Source organism: Dryobates pubescens, chromosome 31 (genome assembly GCF_014839835.1).
Source record: "Dryobates pubescens isolate bDryPub1 chromosome 31, bDryPub1.pri, whole genome shotgun sequence".
Classification (NCBI taxonomy): domain Eukaryota; kingdom Metazoa; phylum Chordata; class Aves; order Piciformes; family Picidae; genus Dryobates; species Dryobates pubescens.
In genome coordinates, this window is record NC_071642.1 from 3,258,548 (window position 1) to 3,281,469 (window position 22,922).

Below are 22,922 nucleotides of genomic sequence, written 5' to 3' on the forward strand. Positions count from 1 at the left end.
TCACCCCACACAGCAGCCACTGCCCTGCTCCAGGCCCAGAGTCTCCTCACCATGCCTAGAACCAGTTGCTGCCAGCCCTGCAGCAGAGCACTGGCACCAAACTTGGCCCTGATGCCCAAGCTGCAGCGGCCAAAGGGGACAATGCTCCTCCCCTGCTCTCCTCCATCCCCCCCTGGATCCAGCCCACAGCCACAGAGCACCGAAGCTGCTGCCCAGGACAAGGCAGAGTTGTTGCTTTGTTTTTTGGGGGGAGTTGTTTTTATTATTAAATACACTCTGGGAGGCAAAGAAAGGAGATGAAGGCAGAGGTCATCCTCCCCAGCCTGGCCCAGAGCCCTAACAACAACAACAACAAACAACCAAAAACCCCAACCCAAGAAAACAAACCACCAAAAACCCCAACCCAAGAAAACAAACCACCAAAAACCCCAACCCAAGAAAACAAACCACCAAAAACCCCAACCCACAGCAAAAAGTTAAAGAAACCAAACCAAAATAGTAATTAAAAAAAAAATCAACAAACCAAAGCAAAAAGCAACAAACCCAATCCCCCACCCCAAAAAAATCAACAGACAAAAAAAGGCAACAGACCCAAACCCCAAAGAGAGAGCAACAAACCCAAACCCCAAAGAGAGAGCAACAGACAAAAAGGAGCAACAGACCCAAACTCAAAGAGAGAGCAACAAACCCAAACCAGCAAACAACCCAAAGAGAGGGCAACAAACCCAAAGAGAGAGCAACAAACCCAAAGCCAAAGAGAAAGCAACAAACCCAAAGCGAGAGCAACAAACCCAAAGAGAGAGCAACAAACCCAAAGAGAGAGCAACAAACCCAAAGCCAAAGAGAAAGCAACAAACCCAAACCCAAAGAGAGAGCAACAGACAAAAAGGAGCAACAAACCCAAACAGAAGGCAACAAACCCAAAGAGAAAGCAACAAATCCAAAGAGAGGAACAAACCCAAACCCAAAGAGAGAGCAACAAACCCAAAGAGAGAGCAACAAACCCAAACCCAAAGAGAAAGCAACAGACAAAAAGGAGCAAGAAACCCAAACAGAAAGCAACAAACCCAAAGAGAAAGCAACAAACCCAAACCCAAAGAGAGGAACAAACCCAAACCCAAAGAGAGAGCAACAGACAAAAAGGAGCAACAAACCCAAACCCAAAGAGAGAGCAACAAACCCAAACCCAAAGAGAAAGCAACAGACAAAAAGGAGCAAGAAACCCAAACAGAAAGCAACAAACCCAAACCCAAAGAGAGGAACAAACCCAAACCCAAAGAGAGAGCAACAAACCCAAACCCAAAGAGAAAGCAACAGACAAAAAGGAGCAACAGACCCAAACTCAAAGAGAGAGCAACAAACCCAACCCCCAAAGAGAGAGCAACAGACAAAAAGGAGCAACAAAACCAAACCCAAAGAGAAAGCAACAAAACCAAACCCCAAAGAGAAAGCAGCAACAAACCCCCAAAAAGAAGCAACAAACCCAACCCCCCCCCCAAAAAGAAGCAACAAAACCCAACAACAACAACAAAAAATCATCAACAAACCAAACCCCAAACCAACCAACCAAAAAAAACCCCAAGGAACCAAACCAAAAAGCACCAAACCAAACCTCCTAAGGAGGCCAGACCCTCCCACCCCCAACTGCCCCCAAGTCCAGGTTTAGAAACAAACCAACAAAAATAAAAAAGACCAAAACCAAGGAGGAAAAAAGTCCCCAGGAGATTCACCCCCAGCAGCAGCTGCCACCTCCCAGCCCAGCATCAGGCCTGGCCGTGGGCCCAGGGCCACCTCCAGCCCTCGGTTGCTTCTCCTCCGAGCGTGGATGTCCTGGTCCCCGGCCGCCTGCTCTTTGGGAAGGCAGCAAGCAGGGCAGGTAGAGTCCACTCCTCCTCCAGCCACGTGGACCTCTGCACCCAGCCACGTGGTGTGTGCCCTCCCTGCAGTTGGCACCTGGCTCCTGCTCAGTAAATGACCTCATAGACTGTGGCTTTCTTGTCCCCGGAGCCGGTGACGATGAACTGGTCGTCGGTGGAGACGTCGCAGCTGAGGACAGAGGAGGTTTCCTTTGACTGGAGAGAGGAAGGGGCAGGGGGTTAAGTGCAAGCATCAGCCCTCCCCCCAGCAGCAAGGTCATAGAATCACAGAATGGATTGGGTTGGAAAAGAGCTCTGAGATCATCAAATCCAACCCTCAGCCCAGCACCACCACGGCCACCAAACCATGGCCCCTGGTGCCACGGCCACACCTTTCCTGGGGACTCCACCACCTCCCTGGGCAGCCTGTACCAAGCCCTGACCACTCTGGCAGCAAAGAAATTTGAACTCATCTCCAACCTAACCCTGCCCTGGCACAATTTCAGGCCATTTCCTCTCCTTCTCTCCTTGGGACCCCGAGTTGTGCCTAGACAAGTCTCTTTATGGGGCGCATCATGGAGGAGACACATTCACAGCTGGGATGTACTGGGAAGTCCCAGCTCAGGGCAGCCCTAGCTCAGGGCAGACCCAGCTCTGAGCAACCTCACCCTGATGCCCATCTTTGCCCCCCAGCCCCACACCACACACCTGGAAGATGCTGGCTCCGTAAGGTGTCCTCCAGGCATTGAGCAGGTTGTCCTTCCCCGTGCTCACAAACCACTTCCCTGGGGGAGGGACACAAAGGGCAGCCCTGGGTCACCCAACCAGGCCCACACCAGCTGGAGTCCTGCAGCAAACTGTGCCCAGGTTGTGTAACACAAGGTGGGGGCAAGGTGGGGACATCTCTCTGCTGTTCTCAGCAACACAGAAGAGGGTCCTGGCACCAACAGCCAAGGGTACAGTCGTGGGGGTTGCTCCTGGAGGGACGGGCAGCCCTTAGCTGAGGGGGGAACCACTGGCATCCACACAGGAGTGGGCTGGCTGCCAGAGCCAGTGCTTGGCCCACAGCAGAAACAGCTGTGGGACACAAGTCCAGGAGAGGAGGACGTGTCCAGGGGGGCCCAGGAGAGGAGTCCCTACCGCAGGCGGCGAATTTGAGGGAGAGGACACAGCTCTCGTGGAGGTGCAGCTGGTACTTGTCCGGCTTGGTGACGTGCAGGATCTCCACGTTGCTGCTCTCCATGCCCACTGCCAGCCACTCTCCTGTTGGGCAGTAGCCCAGGGAGAAGATCTAGGTGGGGGAAGGACAGAGTCAGGCAACAGCAGGGCAGGTCCTGGCCAGCCCTGCGGTGCTCCTGGCTGCTGCCAGCCCCTACCTGGGAGCTGAAGTCGTGCTGCTGCAGCTGGCGCCCTTCCCGCAGGTCCCAGCACCTCACTGTGTTGTCCAGGCCCCCTGTCCACAGCTTGGTGCCATCGTTGGAGATGTCAATGCAGCTGGCACCGTCTGTGTGGCCCTGAAACTGCCTGGGAAAGAAGGGGGACAGGGAAGGCACTGTGAGGGCTGCCGGCACCTGCAGCAGCCAGCAGCAGGAGATCCCTGCTGCAAGGACAGAGAGTGTCCCAGGGGCAGGGATAGTGTGGGGAGAGGTGAGGAGACCCTGGAGGGGAGCAAAGAGAGCCTGTAGGGCCCAAGGAGGCTCGAGCAGCCCTGCCCCAGGCTGACCTGACCAGCGTCTGGTTCTGCAGGTCCCACACCACGATGTTGCCGTCGCTGCAGCAGGAGAAGCAGACTTTGGCGTCGGGGCTGATGGCCAGGGCATAGCAGGCAGGGGCAGAGGAGGTGAGCTCGGCCTTGATGCGGGGCGTGGGGGCTGCCAGGTCCCAGATGGAGAGGGTGCTGGCCTCCCCCCCCACGATCAGGCTGCGGCCGTCGGGCAGCAGCTTGCAGGAGCGGATGTAGTTGTCGCGGTTCTGGGGGGCGGGAGGCAGGACCCTGTCAGCCCAGCCGGCCCCCACAGCAGCCTCTCACTTTGTCACTGAGCTTGGGACAGCCTGGGGGACACCCTCTGCCCCGCGGGCTCCCTCTGCCCCGCGGGCTCCCTCTGCCAGCAGCTGCTGGGCAGGCACAGGCAGTGCCGGAGCAGGCGAGGGACAGCTCCAGCAAGGTACAACCAGCCCAGGGCTCCAAGCTCTACCTGGACTGGGATTGCAGGGCACAGGGTGAGGGCAAGATCTGATCAGTGCACGGCAGAGCACCTGGGAGCCAGCCTACAGCCACAGAAGGACCCTCTGCCTCCCTCCACTGCCCCAGGAGCACATTCCCCCTCCCAAGCCCCCTCCCAGCCGCATTCCTGCTGCTCCTCCTCACCAGGCAGTCCAGCTGAGCCACGGCCGTCTTGGTGCCCGGCTGCCCCACGTCCCACACCTTCACACAGCCCTTGCCCCCGGTGTAGACGTGCCGGGTGGAGTTGCTGATGGTGACAGCACAAACCACCTCCCCGTGGCTCAGGGTGTGCAGCTGCCGTGCGTGCCGGGGGATGCCCGAGCCCAGGAGGGCATCGGGGGGGAAGGGCACAGGCTGCATCTGCCCATCGGCGCTGACGTGGAAGGAGTAGGCGCTGCGGGAGGGGGCAGAGCGGTGAGGATCACACAATCAATCAATCAATCAACCAACCAACCAACCAACCAGGCTGGAAAAGACCTCAGAGATCATCAAGTCCAACCTATCACCCAGCACCTAACACCCCCTGACAACTAAACCATGGCTCCCGGTGCCACGTCCAAGCCTTTGTTTGAACACCTCCAGGGACAGGGACTCCACCACCTCCCTGGGCAGCACATTCCAGGGGCAAATTACTCTTTCAGGGAAAGAAACACCCGAGGATCCTGCGTGGAGAGCAGCTGGTGCCACGTGGTGGGGGCCCAGCAGTGCCCCACACAGGCAGCAGGGTTTGGAAGCAGAGCTGGGAGCGGTGCCCGGCGAAGCCCAGCCCCTGCCCAGGAATGGGGCTGGGCACAGTGCTGCCCAGGAATGGCTACCCCCCCACCTTGGGCTCCATCGCTCCAGACCCATTTGCAACCTCCCCACTTCAGCCCTGCAGACACCTCCTCCCCCCTCCCCCCAACTTTGCAGCCCCCCAGCCCCACTCACGGCTTCCCTGACGTCCCCACTTGCATGCCAGCCGCCAGCCCCGGGACGCGCATGTGGGGGTGAGGGTCGTAGCCCACCTGGAGGGGACAGCGAGTGAGAGACAGCTCTTGGCGCCCCCAGACCCCCCCCGAGGGCAGAGGCTCACGCACCAGCGGGGAGCGTCCGTAGCTGCCGGCTCCCACGGCGGCCGCGGCCCCGTTGAGCTGGGGGGACATGAGGTGGAGGCTGGCGTAGGCCCCGCTGCCAGCCAGGTCCCCGTTAACGGCAGGGTGAGCCATGCCAAAGGCGGCCGAGTAGGGGCTCTGCACTCCCAAAGGGTTCCTCAGGCCCAGGGCTGCCGGAGGAGAGGCGGCGTGAAGGGACAGGGGCCAGGTGGGATCAAGGCTCGGAGCCTCCCGCGCCGGCCCCGGCGGGGCCAAGCTCACCCAGGGGGTCCACGGGGGGCTTGGGGGCAGCGGGGCGAAACTGCTGGGCGCTGCTGGAGCCTGGGGCCGCAGCGTCGCCCTGGGAGGTTGGGGTGCTGGACTTCAGGCTGGGGGTCCCTGCCTTCTCCACCTGCCGGGAACAGAGAGGTCTGGTGAGCAGGCTCCCACCCCTGCCAGGGGGTCTCCTCCCCAGGGAGCTGGTCCCTGCTCCTCACCCCTGTTTCTCTCCCCGCTCCTCCCCCTGCTAGCACTGCCAGAGGCTGTGGGACGAGACACCAGAGGGGCAGGAGCCCACCCCACACACACTGCCTTTGCCCCTGCCAGGGGGTCTTCCCCAGGCAGCTGGTCCCTGTTCCCCACCGTTTCTCTCCCCCTTTCACCCCCTGCTAGCGCTGCAGGGGCTGTGGGATGAGACACCAGAGGGGATCTAATGCAGCAGGAACTGGTCCCTGATCCTCCCTCCCCTCCTACCCCTGCTAGCACTGCAGGGGCTGTGGGATGAGACACCAGAGGGGATCTAATGCAGCAGCAGGAGCCCTCCCTGTCACCCCGTCCCTGCACTGCCTTTGCCCCGTGGTTTGGGGGCAAGTGGACCACCCCTGCCTGGCAGCTGCAGCAGCCGAGCCTGGGGGACCCCCAGGTGGCACACCCCAGCTGCCCCAGGCAGGGCACTTACCGTGGGCACATCCTTGCTGCGGGATGGGGACATGCTGCTGGAGGAGGCCATGGAGGTGGGGCTGAGAGGCACAGCCTCCTTCCTCCCCAGGGGAACCTTCTCCACTCCGTTCTCCCGGGACGAGTAGGAGTGGACGCTGTGCGGGGAAGAGGGGTCCTGGGAGGTAGGGAAACCAGCAGGCAGCATAGCAGGCAGGGCAGCAGGGATGTCCCCAGCCAGGGCAAGCTGCTGGCTCCAGAGAGGGCCAGGCTGGAAGCCTGGACCCCAGGGCTCATCGCTAGTGCCAGCAAGGGCTAGTGAGCGAGACTCCAGGGCCCTGCCACCACCTCCCCGTGCTGCCCACCTCTGTCTCTAGCAGCCTGGTAAGCCTCACAAGTGGGGAGAGGGATAGGCAGGCGACCCCAGCCCACACCCAGCACACTGACCTCATCCACCACCAAGTTGTCTTCACTCTTGTCTGCGTCACTGCCCTGAAACACAGAGCAGAGCTGGAGCCCAAGGGGCCGAGGCTGCCCTCACCTCTGCTTTGGCAGTGCCAGAGATGCAGGCAGCTCTGCTTGGCAGCGCCCTGCAAGAGGAGGCAGGGATGCCCCAAGCCCCCCCAGCCCTGGGCTCACATAGTCTGTGACAAAGTCCTTCTCCTCCACCTTCCTCTTCTTGCTGCTGCTCAGGTACTCGGAGATGGCTCTTGCCCGTTCCCCGTTGGGCAGCACCAGGGAGCTCTGGGGCAGGGGGGGGACACAGCTTTAGGGGCTGTGCCCAACTCCCAGGGTGAGCAGTACCAATATAGGGCAGCTCCCAGGGCACAGAGGGCCCCAGTGCACCCCCCCCGTGCCACCAGCTTTGGGGGGTGCTGCCAAAGGAGTGAGGAAGGGGACACTGCTTGGCTGGCGAGGGGGGGACAGGACAGTGTGGCTCACCCACAGGGAAGGGGTCCCTCTGGGGACAGCACCCACCCAGCTGTGCCTTGGCTGGGGAGCAGCACTCCTTCCCCCTACAGTCCCCCACTCCTGGGGTCCTGGCCAAGCCTGCACAGCCAGGGGGAAGTGGTGCAAGAGAAGCAAAAGGCACTTACGGGGCCGGGGTCTCGCTCTGTCGCTGTGGCAATGCAGAGGTGCAGCAGCAGGAGGAGGAGGAGGAGGAGAAGGGAAGAAGGGACATGCTGTGTGCCACCACCAAGACCCCCCACATGCTGGAGCACTCATGGTAGGGCTCAGACAGTGCTACAGCAGCAGGGTGGCCCTGGGCCCCCACCAAGGATGACCACCCCCTGCTGCCCCCCTAGAAGGGGCTGCTTGGTGGGGAGCTGTTCCCCACCCAACCCCCTTGTGACCAGCAAGCCTCCTGCTCCACCAGCCCGGTCAGGAGCTCTGAGGCACAACAAAGTTGTCCCTACCCAGGCCTGGCCCCCACCCCAAGGTTCACAGCAGGCCTGACTCCCCCCCTAAGGCCCCTGGCTCCCATCCCCCACACTCACCCCTGGGCTCAGTGTCGTGGACTCCTCGATCATCTTTGGCGAGGAGCTGAGCCTGGGCCCCCAGAGCCCCCGAGAGTGCCAACAGCCCTGAGGCACTGCTGATGCCAGCAAGGCCAGCAGGCTGCATCCCCGAGGGGTGGGGGGTCAGGGGGATGGGGGGAGCGTGGTGTGAGAGGTGCTGGGTCTGGAGCTGGTGCTGGAGAGGAGCGAGAGGAGAGAGCAGAGTGGAAGGGCCGGGTCAGGATGGCTGCCAGGTGTGGTGGTGTGGGGGGAAGAGCCTGGTCCTCCCCAGCAGCAGCCCTGGGTCAGGCCTGGGGATGGGCAGCTGGGTGAAGAGGGGCAGGGTACACCCCCAGGGTGCTCCCAGCCAAGCTGTGGCCACTGTGTCCCCTTCACCACCTTCTCCCACCCTGCAACAGAAGCTGCTGGGACAGATGGGGCACCCTACCCACATCCTTCTGGATGGGGGACCCTACCCAAATCCATACCCCTAATGCTGCAGTCTCAAGGCAGTAACCAAGGTGTGGGGGCAGTGGTGACCCCTCAGCTCCACCCAGGCCACAGGGCATCAGGACACAGTGACATGCACCACACCCTGCAGCACCTCATCCACCCCTAGTGCCACTGGCAGCCCCCCAAACCAGCCTGGCTTGCCCTGCTCCTGCCCCTGCCTCAGCCATGGGTGGGAGACAGGCACTAGGGGCAGGAGCCTGCAGCCAGCTCCCTGGGTTGGGGTTGGGTGAGGGGCAGGATGGGTTCTCCAGCCCAGGGGACAAGTGGGAGCAGGGGAGGCACTGCTGCCTGCAGGAGCACCATCAGCCCTGGCCAGGAGGGGGTGGCTGGAAGGGGTGGGCAGAGGGTGGACGTACCCCGATGGCCGCGTTCAGGTCGGTCATAGTCACCTGCTTCGCTCTCTCCACGGCCTGGACCACCTGCTGCTGGTGCTGAGGGGAGAGAAGAGCACACTGGGCAATGCCCAACCCTCCCCCCCCCCCACTCTGCACACCCAGCTGGCTCAGCCAGGGGCTCACCCACCTCCTGGGACAGGAACGGGATGAGCTGGGCACAGATGACGTTGAGCCGCTTGGCGATCTCCGTCTGGCAGCGGGAGAGCAGCAGGTCAGGGCAAGGGGCAATGCCCAGCAGGGAAGAAGGCAGAGCTGCCCCCCCCTCCCCCACCTCCCCCTGCCATGCAGAGCAGCTCTGGTGCTGCAGGAGAGCCCACCCGACCCCCCCCTCTCACCAAAGGAACTCCCCAGGTGGATGGATGACCTCCTCCCCATCCCCACCCAAACAGCCACAGGATGCTGCTGCTTGCTCCCCCAAGAGCTGCCCACCCCTACCCCCCTGTGCAGAGCAGCTCTGCTGCTGCAGGAGAGCCCACCTGACCCCCCCTCTCACCAAGGGAGCTGCCCAGGTGGGTGGATGACCCCCTCCCCATCCCCACCCAAACAGCCACAGGATGCTGCTGCTCAGCACCAAGGAGCAGAAAGACCCCAGGAAGAGGAGGGACGACCCAGAAAGCTGCTTCCTATAACACCAAACCCCTCCAAAACCAGGAGCCCGGCACAGAATCATAGCTCTGGCAGGGCTGGAAGGGACCTCGAGGCTCATCCACTTCCAACCCCCCCCCCCCCCCTGCCACGGCCAGGGACACCTCACACTACATCAGGCTGCTCAGAGCCACATCTCAGCCTGGCCCTTAAAAAAAACCAAACCAACCACCTCCTTCATTCCCCCCTCCCACCCCCGGGGGATGGCTCCTGCCCCCTGCTTGCCGGGGGACACGGAGCCCCACGGTGCGAGCCGTTAAGGGCCACCCCGCCCCGAGGCAGCCCTCCCAGCCCGCTGCAAGCCTCCTGCCAGCCCCCAGCCGCCGCTAATTGCCGCTCTGCCGGCCGCAGGAAGCCCTGGAGAGCTGCTCTCTCCTTACAGCTGCTGTTTTTCTGCAACACTTGAGTGCCACAGGCAATCAGGAGCTCGGCGGCGGCGGCGCGGGGAGGGAGAGCAGCAGCGCGCTGTGCCACGCCGTGTGCCATGTTCCCATCGCCCCCACCTCACCTCCTCCCTGCCAGCCCCACGCTGCACAGCACAGACACGAAGCCATCCTCAGCCCCACAGATGGAGACACCCCCACCCCCCCCCCCCCAGGGCTGTGGAGTCCCCCACGAGCACCAGTGGGTGCCAGCCAGGAGGGCACCCACAGCTCAAGGCTGCAGTGGAGGTGCCCAGGCTGCTCCTCCAGGCACAGGGACCCCAGCCCAGCACCGAGGAAGGAACAGAGAGCAGCAGCTCTGCCTGAACTCAAGACACCCAGGTGCCCTCTGCTCCTGGACAGGTGGGGGATGGCCTGGGCATCCCCCGTGGCGCTGCCCACCCTGGTGCTGCCCCCCAAGGTCTGAGCAGCTCCCTGCCCATCCCAGTGAAGGGGATGAGAGCCCTGCAGAGCCAGAAGGGGGCCAAGGGGAGGGGGTTGAGCTCGGCCCCTTTGTTTTGGTGGCCGGGAGGAAACCAGAGGCTGAAGGGCCCCCAGCAGACGTGGGCAGAGCTGAGCCCCTGGATCTCCCCACCAGGACCTTGGGGCACATCTTCCCGTGCCCAGCTGGCACAGGTGAGAGGCCACAGCGCTGCCCAGCCAGCATGGGGGCACAGCCCCGGGGACACAGCCCCAGGGACACATCCTGTGCCATCCCTGGAGGTTTTTAAGGGCCAGGCTGGATGTGGCTCTGAGCAACCCGATCCGGTGTGAGGTGTCCCTCGCCCATGGCGGGGGGGGGGGGGTTGGAACTGGCTGAGCCTTGAGGTCCCTTCCAGCCCTGACGATTCTAGGATCCTGCATCCAGAGCAGCCACTGAATCTCTTTTTGTTTTGCCAGCCCCACAAGAGAAGAGAAACAATCCAGCACCCACCCTCCTGCTTCCCCTTCTGAGGGAGTGGGGGAAAAAAAAAAGAGAGAAAGAAAAGAAAGGAGCAGGAGGGGAGGGGAGGGGAGAGGGGAGGGGGAGGTGGGGGGGTGGGGAGCAGGAGATTTGGCAGCCAGCAGTTCTGGGAAGGATTTAGCTGTCTCCCGGGGCCGGCAGTGATGGATTCTCTTCCCTAATGCACTGATGGGCAGCAGCTCCTTGGGGAGAGCTGCCTCCAATTCACTCGCACTCGTTAATGTGCAATTTACTGGCACTTTAACGCTCTCAGCATGAAAAATGATCACTGCTGTTTGCAGCCCCCCCCCCCCTTCCCCAACCCTCTCCTCCCTCCCCTCTCCATCCCCCCCGCCCCCCACCTCTCTCCGCCCTCCTTTCACCCCCTAGCCACCAGCACTGTCGCCTCCCCTCTGGCTCACCCTGAGCAAGTCCAAGGCCAGGTGGATTCAGGGAGGTGTTTGGAGCAAAAAGCCCCTTCCAGACCGACACACACAAAAAAAAACCCCCACCCCACCCTCCCCCCACCCCCTAAAACCCAGCCCCCAAACAACAATCAAAACAAATGAATGGCTCCTGCTCTTTCCTGCCTGGAGCGAGCCTGCCCCTGCCCAGCCTGCAAGAGCTGCACAGCACAGCCAGCCCCCAGCCCCCCAACCAAGCCAGGGCAAAACCACCCCAGCCCCTCCCCCCCTTGCTGCTGCCAGCACCGGGGGGGGGGGGTCTCTGGGGGACACAGGGCAGGTTTGAGGGCACCCCACGGTGCCTTTGCCAGCAGCGAGGGGGGGGGAAGAGAGCTTTTTTTTTTTGAGGGGGGGGGAGGATCCTGGGGTGGCCAAGAGGGCTCAGGACCTCTGCCCATGGAGGGGATTTGGGGGGCAGATGGTGGCCAGGTGGCTCTGTGGCAGTGCTGACCTGCAGCAGCTCCCACGCAGGCAGCTTGGTTCCTCACACAATGGCTGCCGAGGGTGGGAGCAGCCCCCACGGGGGCTCCTGTGCCCACAGCTCGCTGGCAGGGGGCCAGCAGCACCTGGGACTGGCAGAGCACAACCCCAGGAGGGCTGCATGCAGCCCAGCAGGGAGGAAGGGAGCCAGGCTGGGCAGGCCCTCAGCATCACCCCCGGCCAAGATGGTTTCACCCTTTTCCTCCTCAGGAGGGCTGGCAGCATGGGACCAGGGTGTGATGAGGGTGGCAGAAACTCCCCCTTCAGGGGGGCACAGGATCAGGGGATTGCTTTGGTTGGGGAAGACCTCTGAGATCATTGCCTCCAACCATCAACCTACCACCACCATGGCCACCAAAGCCTGTCCTCCCCCCACCACACAGGTGCCATGGCCACACTTATCTTGAGCACCTCCAAAAGTGATGACTCCACCACCTCCCTGGGCAGCCTGTGCCAAGCCCTGACCACTCTGGCAGCATAGAAATCGTTCCTCAACTCCAACCTAAACCCTCCCCTGGCACAACTTCAGACCATTTCCTCCCTCTCCTCCTATCACCTGATCTTAGGGAGAAGAGACTGCCCCTCAGTGAGAGCAGCCATCAGCCTGGGCTGGGCTGAGGGGTTGGGGGGAGGGGCTGGAAGGGCACAAGCACCCTCCTACTGCCCACCCCAGCCAGCTCCTGTGCAACAGTTGGCAGTGGTGGGGTGGGAAGGAAGGAGGCCATGGCTGCAGCTCTCCTCGCCAAGCTCCTCCGCAGCCTCTTTAAAAATAGATGAGAAGAAGCCTTCTGTCTCAGAGCAGCTGGTGACCCAGAGCAGCACAGGAGGGAGGGAGGCAGGCAGGGAGGGAGCAGGGAGGGGAATGTGCAACCCCAAGCCCTTAGGGAGCCCACCCCAGCCCCTTCCTCCCCGCCTCAGGGTGCTCCTTGGCCCCAGCCCCCCAGGCAAGCTGCCCCCCACAGGGCCAGCTGGCACTGGACAGTTGCAGAGGCAGCCAGCCAGAGCTGTCAGCCTTGCCCATCACCTGGCACATCACCCTGCTGTGACACTGCAGGACCCCCTGACCTCCCCCCCCCCGCCCATGGGACCTCATTTCCTCCAGGATGGTTCCCAAGGGCAGCTCACGAGCGGTTGTGAAGCAGCCAAGCAAGCACAAGTCCTCCACCACAGCCCTCCCCCATCACAACAAGAGCAGCATGCCCAGAGGGGGCCAGGAGCACACACCCCCCCAGCCCCACGAGTGGACAGTGGCTCACACACGTGTGGGGAGCTGAGAAAGGCCAAGACCATGACACAGAGCAGCAGAGAAGCTCCCACAGCACGGAGAAGGAAGCAGGAGCACAGCTCAGCTAAGGCAGGAAGCCACTTCCCACACTTTCCACGGGGCAAGAGGAACCCAGAGGGGCATGGCAGGGGCAGGGAGCAGGGACAGAGGAGCTGGGACAATGCTCCTGTCCCCCCAGGGCTCACCTGTTTGTGCATCTCGATGTTCAGGCCGTAGGACATCTCATAGTACTGTGAGGGAGAGAAGGCAGCATCAGCATGGAGGGGGAGATGCGGTGGGGTGAAATTCCTCCCCCAACAACGTTACCAGGAGGTCACAGGAGACCAGGGGGGGACTCTGCTGCTGGTGTCTGAGCTCAGCCTGGCCACAAACAGCCACGCTGGGACCAGCCCAGGAGAAAACAGCCAGCAGCTCCTGTCCTGGGAGCACAGCTCTCCCAGGGCTCCTGCTTGCAGCACGGGAGCAGCTTTGCTACCTCCTCCCCACCACCACCACAACAGGCTGCAGCAGCCAGCCCTGCTCAAACACCAGGGCTTGTTTGGGGGTTAAAACCAGACCATGACAGCCACAGGAAAACCAGGTCTGGGGGGGGTTGTGTGTGTGTGTGGGGGGGTGTTGCTGGCCACAGAACCCAAATCAAGGGGAAGCCAAAGGCTGCCAGGATCATGTGTCCTTTGATGGTTCAGAGGAGACACCCCCCACTGCCCTCCTCCTTTTCATTCAGGTGGAGCTCACTAACCATGACATAATGACGCTGGATTTCTGTTTTTTCTGTTGCCAGCTTTTCACATTCTAACTTCAAGCTGTAAAAATAAAGAGAAGGAAGAGAGAGGGAAGGAGAGAGAGGGAGAGACCCCCCCTGGGGGGTGTGGGTGTGTGTGTGTCCGTCCATCTCCCCCCCTTCTCCCCCACCACCTCAGACAAGATCTCCTAAGCCAGCCAGAGGACAAACCCCCTCAAGAGCACCACAGTGCTGCAGCCCTCTGGTCTCAGGTTCAATCCTGTCACCCAGCACAGGGCAAGGAAACTACCTGAAAGAGGGTGGGAAGGGGCTGATAAAGAGGGGGATGGACAGCAAAGGGATCCAGGAGTCGGGGGTGGGGGGTGGAAAATATCTCCATGAAGTTTTAATCTCCTTCCTCCGGCATCTGCTTCCCAAATGAGAGCCAGTGGCAAAGCTGAGCTGCATTTTAAACCTGGCTCTGGCCAGCACTGCACAAGGAAGTGATCCTGGGCCAGGAGAAGGGGAGGTGGGGTGGGAAACAGAGGGACCCCAAAGCTGCTGAGTGACAGCTCCAGCTCAGCCCAAAAGCTGGGCCCTGGAAGCCAGCACCTCCATCCCTGGGCTTCTGGCAGGAGGAGGGTGAGTTTTACCCTCCCAACAGCATCCTCTCAAGCTACCTTCCAGATGGAGCTGTGCCTGCAGCAGCAGGGGCTGGTGCTTCCTGCCAGCCCTCACCGATGCCCAGGGCCGAGGGGAAACCTGCCCCTCGCCAGCACCACTTAAGTGCCCAGTGCCTGGCTGGCTGGCACGAGAGCTCTGGCAGCTTCCTCACCTATGGTATTGGTTCTGCAGGAACTGGAACTCCTCCTTGATGCGGTCCAAGGTCTCTGGGTACGTCAGCTTGAGGGACTGGGGGGTGCTGGGGATGGTGCTGGCAGTGACAGTGGCTCCTGAGGCAGCAGAGGGGGCCTGGAGGTGGGCCTAGGGCAGTGGAGAGGAGGCTCAGGTCAACGCTGCTGGCCCAGTGAGTCCTCCCCAGGGCTTTCCTGCGCTTGGGCAAGAGGCCACAGGCAGGTCAGGGAGAGCAGCAGGTGGAGGAGGTGGCAGAAAAAGCCATTCCAGAGGCTGCTGGTCACAGCCAGGCACTGAGGGTAGCTGGTGGAGACCTTCTTGGCATGGGTTGAGCCACTGAGCCAGGAGAGGAGGACACACAGGGGGACACACATGGTGCACAGCCCCCTGGGGTCCATCCTCACCTGGTGCCACGCAGCAGAGCTGCCTACCCACTTGTCAGCAGCCTAATGGCCCAAACCCTGATGCAGCACTGAGGCTCAGCATCACCCTGGGAAGAGCCACAGCACCACTCCCAAGTGTGGCACACGCCATCAGCACAACTTTCCTGGCCACAGCTAACACCTCCTGCCTGCTGCAGGAGCTGGGGGCATGGACCCTGTCAGGGCTACCGTGGCACCATGTGCCTGCCCCTGGACCGGGGGAGACAAGGCGGAGCTCGGGCTCACCGGGGGCCGGTTCTGCGGGAACATCTTTGGCACCGGACAGGCCTAGGAACCCTCTCGTCGCTCCGGCCCCGCCGCAGGCTCAGGACGGGGCCTGGAGAAGATCCCAGCTCCGGATCAGACCCTGGGAGAGAGGAGGAGAGTCACGGCCCGGTGCCGGTAGGGCAGAGCCTCAGCCTCTCTCGCAGCCCCCCCCCCCGCCCCCCACAGTGCAGCCGCCTGGGCCCAGGACCCCCACACCGCGGCCGAGCTGCTCCGCACCCTCACGGGGACCTGGGGGGCCCTCCCCCAGACCCAGGACCCGCCCGCTGCAGGACCCCCACCGGCTCCCCGCCCCCGGCACGGCCCAGGCCCGCGCCCCCCCGCACCGCTCAGACAATGGCCCCGCCGCCGCCCGCAGCAGGTACGGCCGCGGGGAACGGACCGGACCGGCCCCGCTACCATCCCCACAAGCAGCCCCAAGTGGGGCCGGACCCCGGGGGCCGGCGGCAATCCCGGAGCGCGGCGGCGGACTGCGAACCGAACCGGTGTGGGACGGGACTCACCGTGCTGCTGGCCCCGGCCCTGGCCGCTCGCCCCTTACGGCGGGGCGGGCTGGGCCGGGCCGAGCCGAACCGCGCCGCGCCGAGCCGAGCCGAGCCGAGCCGAGCCGAGCCGAGCCGAGCCGAGCCGAGCCGAGCCCCGCGCCCCGCCCGCCGCGGCCGCTCTGCGGAGCGCGATCAATGAACGCGCGCCAGCGCCGGCTCCACGTGGGGCCTGGCCCGTGCGGGCGAGCGCCCCGGCCGCCAGCCAATGGAAGAGCGGCTCAGCGGCCCGCCCCCACGTGGGGCGCGCCAAGCTGCCTTCCTATTGGCCGGCCGAGGCGAAGGCCGGCGGGAGGTGCCAATCTGGGGCGGTGGCGGCGGGAGGCGCGGAGGGGGGCGAGGGCGGGGAGCGGCCGTTAAAACCCGCGCGGGGCCGGGGGCGGGGCCACGGCGGGAGCGGCCCCGGTGCGGGACCCCCGGGCGCACGGTGCGGGACCTCCCCCCTCGGGGACCCATTGTGGAACCCCGGATCCGGGGCTCACGCTTCCCTCACCCCCCGCCCCGTCCCGACGGCTTCTCCCGCAAACCGGAGCCGTGAGGTTCGCCCCCCCGGGGACCCTGCCCCGGCCGCCCAGCCGCCACCCCTATGCCGGTCTGTGTTTGGGGCTTTTTGCCCCTAAACAAGAAGCGCAAGAACTCGTTAACCTGCTCACCCCTCACCCCCCCCACCCTCACCCCCCTTTTTATTTGTAATCAGCAAAATTAACGACTCCCCCCCCCGGGAACAGCCGGTCCCAGCTCACCAAGAATTCCCCGCGAGTGGTGATGGAGGGGCGGCAGCAGTATCCCTCCCCCCCGGACACTCAGGAAGAGGAGGGCTCCTGGGTCCGGCTCCCTCCCATGGCCCCCCTTTTTCCCCTTAAGGACCCCCGTGCTCTCCCCCTAGCCGAGGGCTCTGCAGCTCCCCTCCATCCTGCCCCACCACAGAGGCAGCTCCCCCGCCAGCTCCACCAGCCCCTGGGATGCTGCTGCGGGGGCCCGTGGGAAAACTCAAGTCCTTGGGAAAAGGGACCCCCATGCTGCCAGCCGGCTCCCTCCCCCCAGCCCCCGGCTCCACCAGCCCCAGTGCTTCCCCCCCTACCCCAGCGCTGCCCACTTCCCTCCCCAGAGCCTTTCCACGTTTCCAGCCAGCTGCCCGGGGCAGTGCAACCCACTGGGCTTTTCTCCTGGGGGTTTTCTGGTGGTTTTCTCCTTTCAGGGAGATCGTTTGTTGTTCGACGTTTTCTGCTGCCTGCGGGTCAATCCGGGCTTACGGAGAGCAGGAAATAAAACATCTAAAAAAGCAGCAGCTGTGGGGGGTCGGCCTCTCCTCCTCTTTAACCTCAATCCACAAGCAGGTCTTGGTCCTTTCCTTCCCATCGCAGCTCCAGCCTCCCGGTCCATCAGCCCTAGGGAAGGCAGGGACACTGTTGAGCTATGGGACAGACCTACCACTGACTGGTGAGACAGACACACACACACCCCGTGGCCCATGGGACAGACCCAGCATCACCCCATGGGACAGACCCAGCACCAACCCATGGGACAGACCCAGCACCAATCCATGGGACAGACCCAGCACCAACCCATGGGACAGACCCAGCACCAACCCATGGGACAGACTCATCCTCACCCCTGAGCACTCAGACATAGCCTGTCCACGGTGACCAAAGTGACTCCTCTGAGCAGAAAGCAAAGTAAACCCCAACCCCTTCCTCTGCCCAGATGGGTTTTTTTTTGTCCTGAGAGATCAGCTCTGGACACCCAGCAGAGTTAGAATTTGCTGTGAAATCCACCCTTGAAAGTTACCTGAGCATGGCTGGCTCTGCACAGCCCTCCTGCACCAGGGGTGACCACCTCCAAGGACTCACATCTGCCTGCAGCAGGGGCAGCACAAAGCTCTGCCATTCACAACAACACAGGAGGGGGGGGTTGAGGGGCTGGGAAATATCCAAGGGGATGTGAATTGTCCCCAGATTCATGCAGAGAGACACAGCTGCATGACAAACTCACCTATGCATGAGACAGGAAGCAAACAAGGTGATGGGGGAGGAAGAGCAACGGCTGAAACGTCCACATTTGATCTGATCCTGGTGGCTGCTTTGTTTTGCAGCCACTTTGCTTCTCCAGGACACCCCCAAAATCCCCAGACACCCCACACACACACACTCCAGCTAAGATGAGGCTGGGGACAGTGAGTTTGAATTTGCCTTTGCACCAGAGCAGGACCACACTGGAGGAGGACGCAGGGAGGGAGGGGAACCAGTCCTTGTGGATGAGAACTTGCCTCCAGGCCTGGCAGAAAAGCTCAGCAATAAAACCTCAACAAAGGACATTGAGGTCCAGAGAAGGGCAACAAAGCTGGGGAAGGGGCTGGGGAACAGGGCTGGGGAGGAGCAGCTGAGGGAGCTGGGGGTGTTCAGCTTGGAGAAGAGGCTGAGGGGAGACCTCCTTGCTCTGCACAGCTCCCTGAAAGGAGGCCGCAGTGAGCTGTGGGTTGGTCTCTTCTCCTTAGGATTCAGGTGATAGAAGGAGAGGAACTGGCCTGAAATGGTGCCAGGAGAGGGTTAGGTTGGAGATGAGGAACGATTTCTTGGCTGCAAGAGTGATCAGGGCTTGGCACAGGCTGCCCAGGGAGGTGGTGGAGTCCCCATGCCTGGAAGTGTTTCACTAAGTGTGTGACCATGGCACCTGGGGCCATGGTTTGGTGGCCATGGTGGTGTTGGGTTGATGGCTGGACTGGATGATCTTGGAGGGTTTGCCCAACCATAACAATGCTATGGTTCTCTGATAAAACCACTGACATGGAATGTGGCTGCACAAAGTCCACCCTGCACATGCCTGCAGGGCTCCAGACTCCCAGCACACGGCCCTGCTGTCTCCTTGGGCTGTGAGCAGGACCTTGCTACCTTCACAGAGCTGAGGATGACCCCAGCCCCCTCTGGGGGAAGCCAAATCTCTTGCACCCTGTCTGCCCCCCACACTCCCAGCACTGACTGAGAGCAGCCATGGTCTCAGATGGGAGACCTCCCACTCCCCAGCTCCACTGAGAAGATCCAGGGCAGGGAGACCTCCCCCCTCCCCTTTCCAGAGCTGGGAAAGGCTGAGGATGACCTCCCTGCACCCACTCTTGGCCCACAGTGACCTGTGGGGTTTGTGCTCTGTAAAAGGAGGGTGCTGGGGCTGGAGCTGTGGTGCTGGGCCCCACAGAGGAGCAGTCTCCCAGTCCCTTATTCCATTTTAAAATGGAATAACAGCCCCATGTCTATTTTGGTAGACAGAACAGAGCATTTCTGGAAGAGGGCCACAAATCTCAAAGGGAGGGGAAATAATTTGGCCAAGGTCATGTTAAGGCAGGAAGAGTGTAAAAGGAGGATGGGAGGGGGGGGATATTAAAATAACAAAGAAAAAGCAAATGGGAGCTGGACTGAAACAACATCTCTGCCCCTAAGCCCCCCTCCCCAGCCTGGGAACCTTGTCCCCTCTGCCCTGATGCTTCCCAGTATCATCCCATGGTGCTTGAGGGGGGCTGAAGGGTGTGAGGGGCTGAAGGAGCAGAGAACAGAGGCTTCAAGGAGCAACTCCCAGCAGGGCCCTGGGCCCCTCAGGTAGCCACCTTGAGCCCCTCTCCCCTGGCTGCCACAGCCACGCTGGGGCTGTGGGACCAGGGATGGGGTCGTGCCCCTGAGTGCTTGGGGGCACGATGTGCTCAGGGATGGTGCTGGGCAGTTGCTGGGCATCCCCCTGGCTGCACCAGTTCCTAATGTGAGGGCATGATGGTGGCAGAGCCAGAGCAGCACTGGCAGGGAAAGCAACGAATCCACTGGCAGATCCCTCTGCCCTGCTGTGTCTGTTTGCCCTTGACTGCTCCCAGCCAAGCAGCAGCCACCTCTGTCCCAGCCCGGGCCATCCATCACTGCCAGCTGCCCCTGCTGTCCATCTCAGGAGGGGGCAGAGCAGGGCAGGGGGGCAGGCTTGGCATCATGCCCTGGGGTCATTCCTTTGTCCAGCAGCCAGCTCTGGCGCAGGGGCTCCAAGAGGCAGCCACACACTGCCAGTGGCTGGATGCCCACACACGAGGGCGAGGGGCCCGCAGGGACCTGAGGGACTTCGCAGGGCAGCTCCAGTATGGTGGCAGACATCGTGGGAGGAGTGGGGAAAGGAAGGGGCTCCGGGAATACCTCAGCCACAGTGGAGCAGGGCAGGCTTTCCCCCTGAGCAGGTGCCAGGCAGAGCGGGGCAGGGCGGACATCCCACAGCAGGGCTGGCGCTCGGCAGCCCAGCGCTTCCGCAGGGCACATCCCTGGCAGTGCCAGGCATCCGCACGGCTCCTGGCAAGCAGTGGAAAACAAACTGCTGCTCGTCCCCTCTGGCTGCTTCCCCAGGCTCAGCTGCCAGCTCCTCCATGCCAGAGCAGCTCCGTTGAGGCTGCTTACACGGCAGGGAGAGCTTCCCAGCTCCTCTGCCCCAGCGCTTGCTCCCCCGAGGGGGCATCCCCCAGCCCTCTGCAGCCCCGGGAGTGGGGGTGACCCTGTGGGGCTGACCCTGTGGGCTCTGTGGGGCTGGGCACAGCTTGGGACAGGCTCTTACCTGGCTGCTCTCATGAGAGTCATCTCAGTACTGGGCTCAGTCTGGGGCTTCTCGCTCCAAGAAGGACCTTGAGGGGCTGGGGCTGGCCCAGAGAAGGGCAACAAAGGTGCTGAGGGGTTTTGAACACAGCAGCTGAGGGAGCTGGGGTTGTTCAGCCTGGAGAAGAGGAGGCTGAGGGGAGACCTCATTGCTCTCTACAGCTCCCTGAGAGGAGGTTGGAGCCAGGTGGGGGCCAGAAATGGCTTCAAGCTGCACCAGGGGAGGCTCAGGTTGGATGGTAGGAAAAAATCCTTCCCAGAAAGGGTCATCAGGCACTGGAAGTGCCCAGGGCAGTGGTGGAGTCACCATCCCTGGAGGGGTTTAAAAGGTATTTGGATGAGGAGCTTAGAGACATGGGCTAAGAAGTGAGTGCAGGGAGATGTTAGGTTATGGCTGGCCTCGATGATCTGAAGGTCTTTTCCAAGCAGGCGATTCTGTGCTTCTCTGATCTGCCAGCCTCCCGCGGGAGGGTTTTTCTCCTCCTCGTTTCCTCCTCCTTTTGCCATTTAATTTCTTCCCTTACCCCTCCTCCTCCTCCCCTTAGCGAGATCAAAGGCGTCCGTGGCACCGGGCGCATTGCACGGGAGCTGTCGCTTCAGGGGGTGGGGGGAGGCGGCACTGATGGGATCAGAAGAGGAGGAGGAAGAGGAAGAAGAGAAGGAGGATGCTGGCGGGAGAAGCCGGGTTCCGCGCAGGGTGCCGGCAGCCCCGGGCCGGGAGAGGTAGAGGGCTCCGCTGGCGCCGGTGGCCCCGGGTGCGGCTCCGGGAGGGCGGAGGCTGCTGACCGGCCCCGCTCCCGCAGCTCCGCCGGGCTCTTGCTGCCCTCTGCCGCCGGCCGGTGCAGTCCGGTGCCGAGCGCGGCCACGGCCGGCGCAGCCCGGTGCTGGCAGCCGCCTCCTTCCCAGCGCGGCAGGGCCACGGTCCCGGCTCCCCCGGGGGTAGTGCAAGGATGATGCCAGAGGGCACGGGCCTGAAATTCTGCCAGGGGAGGTTTAGGCTGGAGCTCAGGAAACATTTATTGGCTTCAAGAGCGGTCAGGGATTGGCACAGGCTGCCCAGGGAGGTGGTGGAGTCCCCATCCCTGGAGGGGTTCAAGCAATGTGTGGCTGCTTGGGGCCGTGGTGGTGCTGGGTCGATGGTTGGACTCTGAGCTTAGAGCTCTTTTCTAACCCAAACCATTCTATGCTTCCAGGGTGCCCAGGCCAGGCACCAGCTCCTCCCTCACAACTGCTCTGGCCCCCAGCACCCCGCAGCCCCATGCTGGTCAGCACCACCCACCTCCAAGGGCCATGGTGTGTTGGGGGTCCTGGCCCAGATACCCCAGCTCTGCCCTTGCCCTGCTGAGGAGAAGAGGCCCATGGCCATGTTGCAGTCACTTCCCCTCAGGCTGTGAACATCCTCACTCAAAGGTGGAACCTGCTGTGCCTGCAGGCATCGGTCCCCCTCCCACCACCTCCCTGAGCAGAGGCCACTCCACACCCCCCCAGCCACAGGCTCAGCTGCTGGCAGCTTCCATCCATGGCTGGAGGCCAGGGCAGGGGATGTTTTGGGGATGAGTAACATCCTTCCTGGCAAGGCCTCTGCCCGCTCCTGGAAGCAGGCTTCGGGCACTGGGAAGCTCAGCCCCCTTCACCCAAGCAGCTGGGGAAAGAGGCCAAGAGCAGAAGGCAACCTGGAAATGGGGCTAGGGCAAAACAGAAGAAAAAGCCAGACAAAGCCCTTGAAGTGCCAGAAGGAGCTCCAGGTGCCAAGGAGAGGGGAGGGAGGATACTGCATGGCAAGGCAGGAGCCAGTGAGGAGGCACAGGTTAGGGGAGGCAGCCCAGGGCCCCCCTCCTAAGTCAGGGTGGAAGCCAGAGCCCAGCTGAGAGCTGCCAGAAGCAGCTTATTTTGGACAGGAGGCATCTTGGCTGAGCACTTGGAGCTGCTGAGCCTGGGGAACAGGACAGCTCTCAGAAAGCAGGTCCCAGCCATGACTCGTGGGCCAACGCTGCTTGGCTTCAGCCCTGCAGCTGAATCTGTCCCAACACAACCAGGACTGGATCCCTAACTCCTGAGTCACTCACTGCAAAGGGCTTTGGATACCCCAGCCACAAGCTGGCCCGATGCCCACAGCCACAACTCACCCTGAATGCAGGAGGAGCTGCCTGGGATGCACCAGGCAGGACGCAGAGCTGGTGCCAGCCCTGACACCACCTCAAGCCTCAGATGGGGAAAGCCAGGCACACAAGGTGCACCCAGCTCTGCTCTCCCACAAGCCCTGCTGTGCCCACAGCCTGGCCCAGACCCTCCCAGTGCTCAGACTGAGGGACTCAAGGCAGCAGGAGCTGGCCTGAAGTTGGAGCAGCACTGGCAGCATGCCACAGCATTCAGCCATGAACAAGAAGGGCCTGGAGGGCCTGCAGATCTGGACCTGCTTTGCCTTCTCCAGCACCCTGCTGGCATCCATGGAAGTGGGCAGCAGGAGCTCACAGCCCCTTGCTGCTTCCAGACATGGGCTGGAGAAGTCCTTCCCAACTGCAGGTTCCTCGTGGCTGGGCAGGCTGTGGAATCTGGTCAGGCCTCAGCCCCTTTCCCACACCGGGGCAAGGCTGGAAGCAGCCCCAGCCCCTCGGGAAAGGGGCAGCCAAGCTCCCTGCCGTGCACCAGCCTGCCCTGCCCCGTGGAGCTGCACGCTGCAGCATTGTGGCCCAGCTGGTTTTTCCAGCAATGCATCCAAGAGGCGAAATCAGATCTCAAGGGAAGGGAGCAGGCACGT

The 22,922-nt window shown here is 62.4% G+C and overlaps 1 protein-coding gene across 1 annotated transcript; it reads right to left on the bottom strand.

Annotated features, from left to right (window-relative positions):
• Window positions 1-1,691: 1,691 nt before the first annotated feature.
• Window positions 1,692-15,626, bottom strand: LOC104300771 (transducin-like enhancer protein 1). The gene is made up of 21 exons (XM_054174896.1): window positions 15,519-15,626; window positions 14,977-15,097; window positions 14,289-14,437; window positions 13,472-13,535; window positions 12,918-12,962; window positions 8,621-8,683; window positions 8,455-8,529; window positions 7,586-7,781; window positions 7,184-7,206; window positions 6,726-6,830; window positions 6,534-6,578; window positions 6,109-6,264; window positions 5,433-5,562; window positions 5,157-5,341; window positions 5,008-5,084; window positions 4,225-4,474; window positions 3,580-3,827; window positions 3,233-3,380; window positions 2,997-3,147; window positions 2,565-2,641; window positions 1,692-2,072 (listed from the first exon to the last, which is right to left on the bottom strand). The coding sequence occupies exons 2-21, from the start codon at window positions 14,998-15,000 to the stop codon at window positions 1,965-1,967; spliced, it is 2,319 nt and encodes a 772-aa protein (XP_054030871.1). The 5' UTR covers window positions 15,001-15,097; window positions 15,519-15,626; the 3' UTR covers window positions 1,692-1,964.
• Window positions 15,627-22,922: the final 7,296 nt, after the last annotated feature.

What these genes read in the sequence shown, in the direction of transcription:
- LOC104300771 (XM_054174896.1), bottom strand. Translation starts at nt 15,000, where the DNA reads ATGTTCCCGCAGAACCGGCCCCCG. An exon ending in ACCTGAACGCGGCCATCGGG is followed by an intron (nt 7,782 to 8,454) that starts GTACGTCCACCC and finishes GCTCCTCTCCAG; the next exon opens with CACCAGCTCCAGACCCAGCA. An exon ending in TGGCTCAGCTGGACTGCCTG is followed by an intron (nt 3,828 to 4,224) that starts GTGAGGAGGAGC and finishes CCCGCCCCCCAG; the next exon opens with AACCGCGACAACTACATCCG.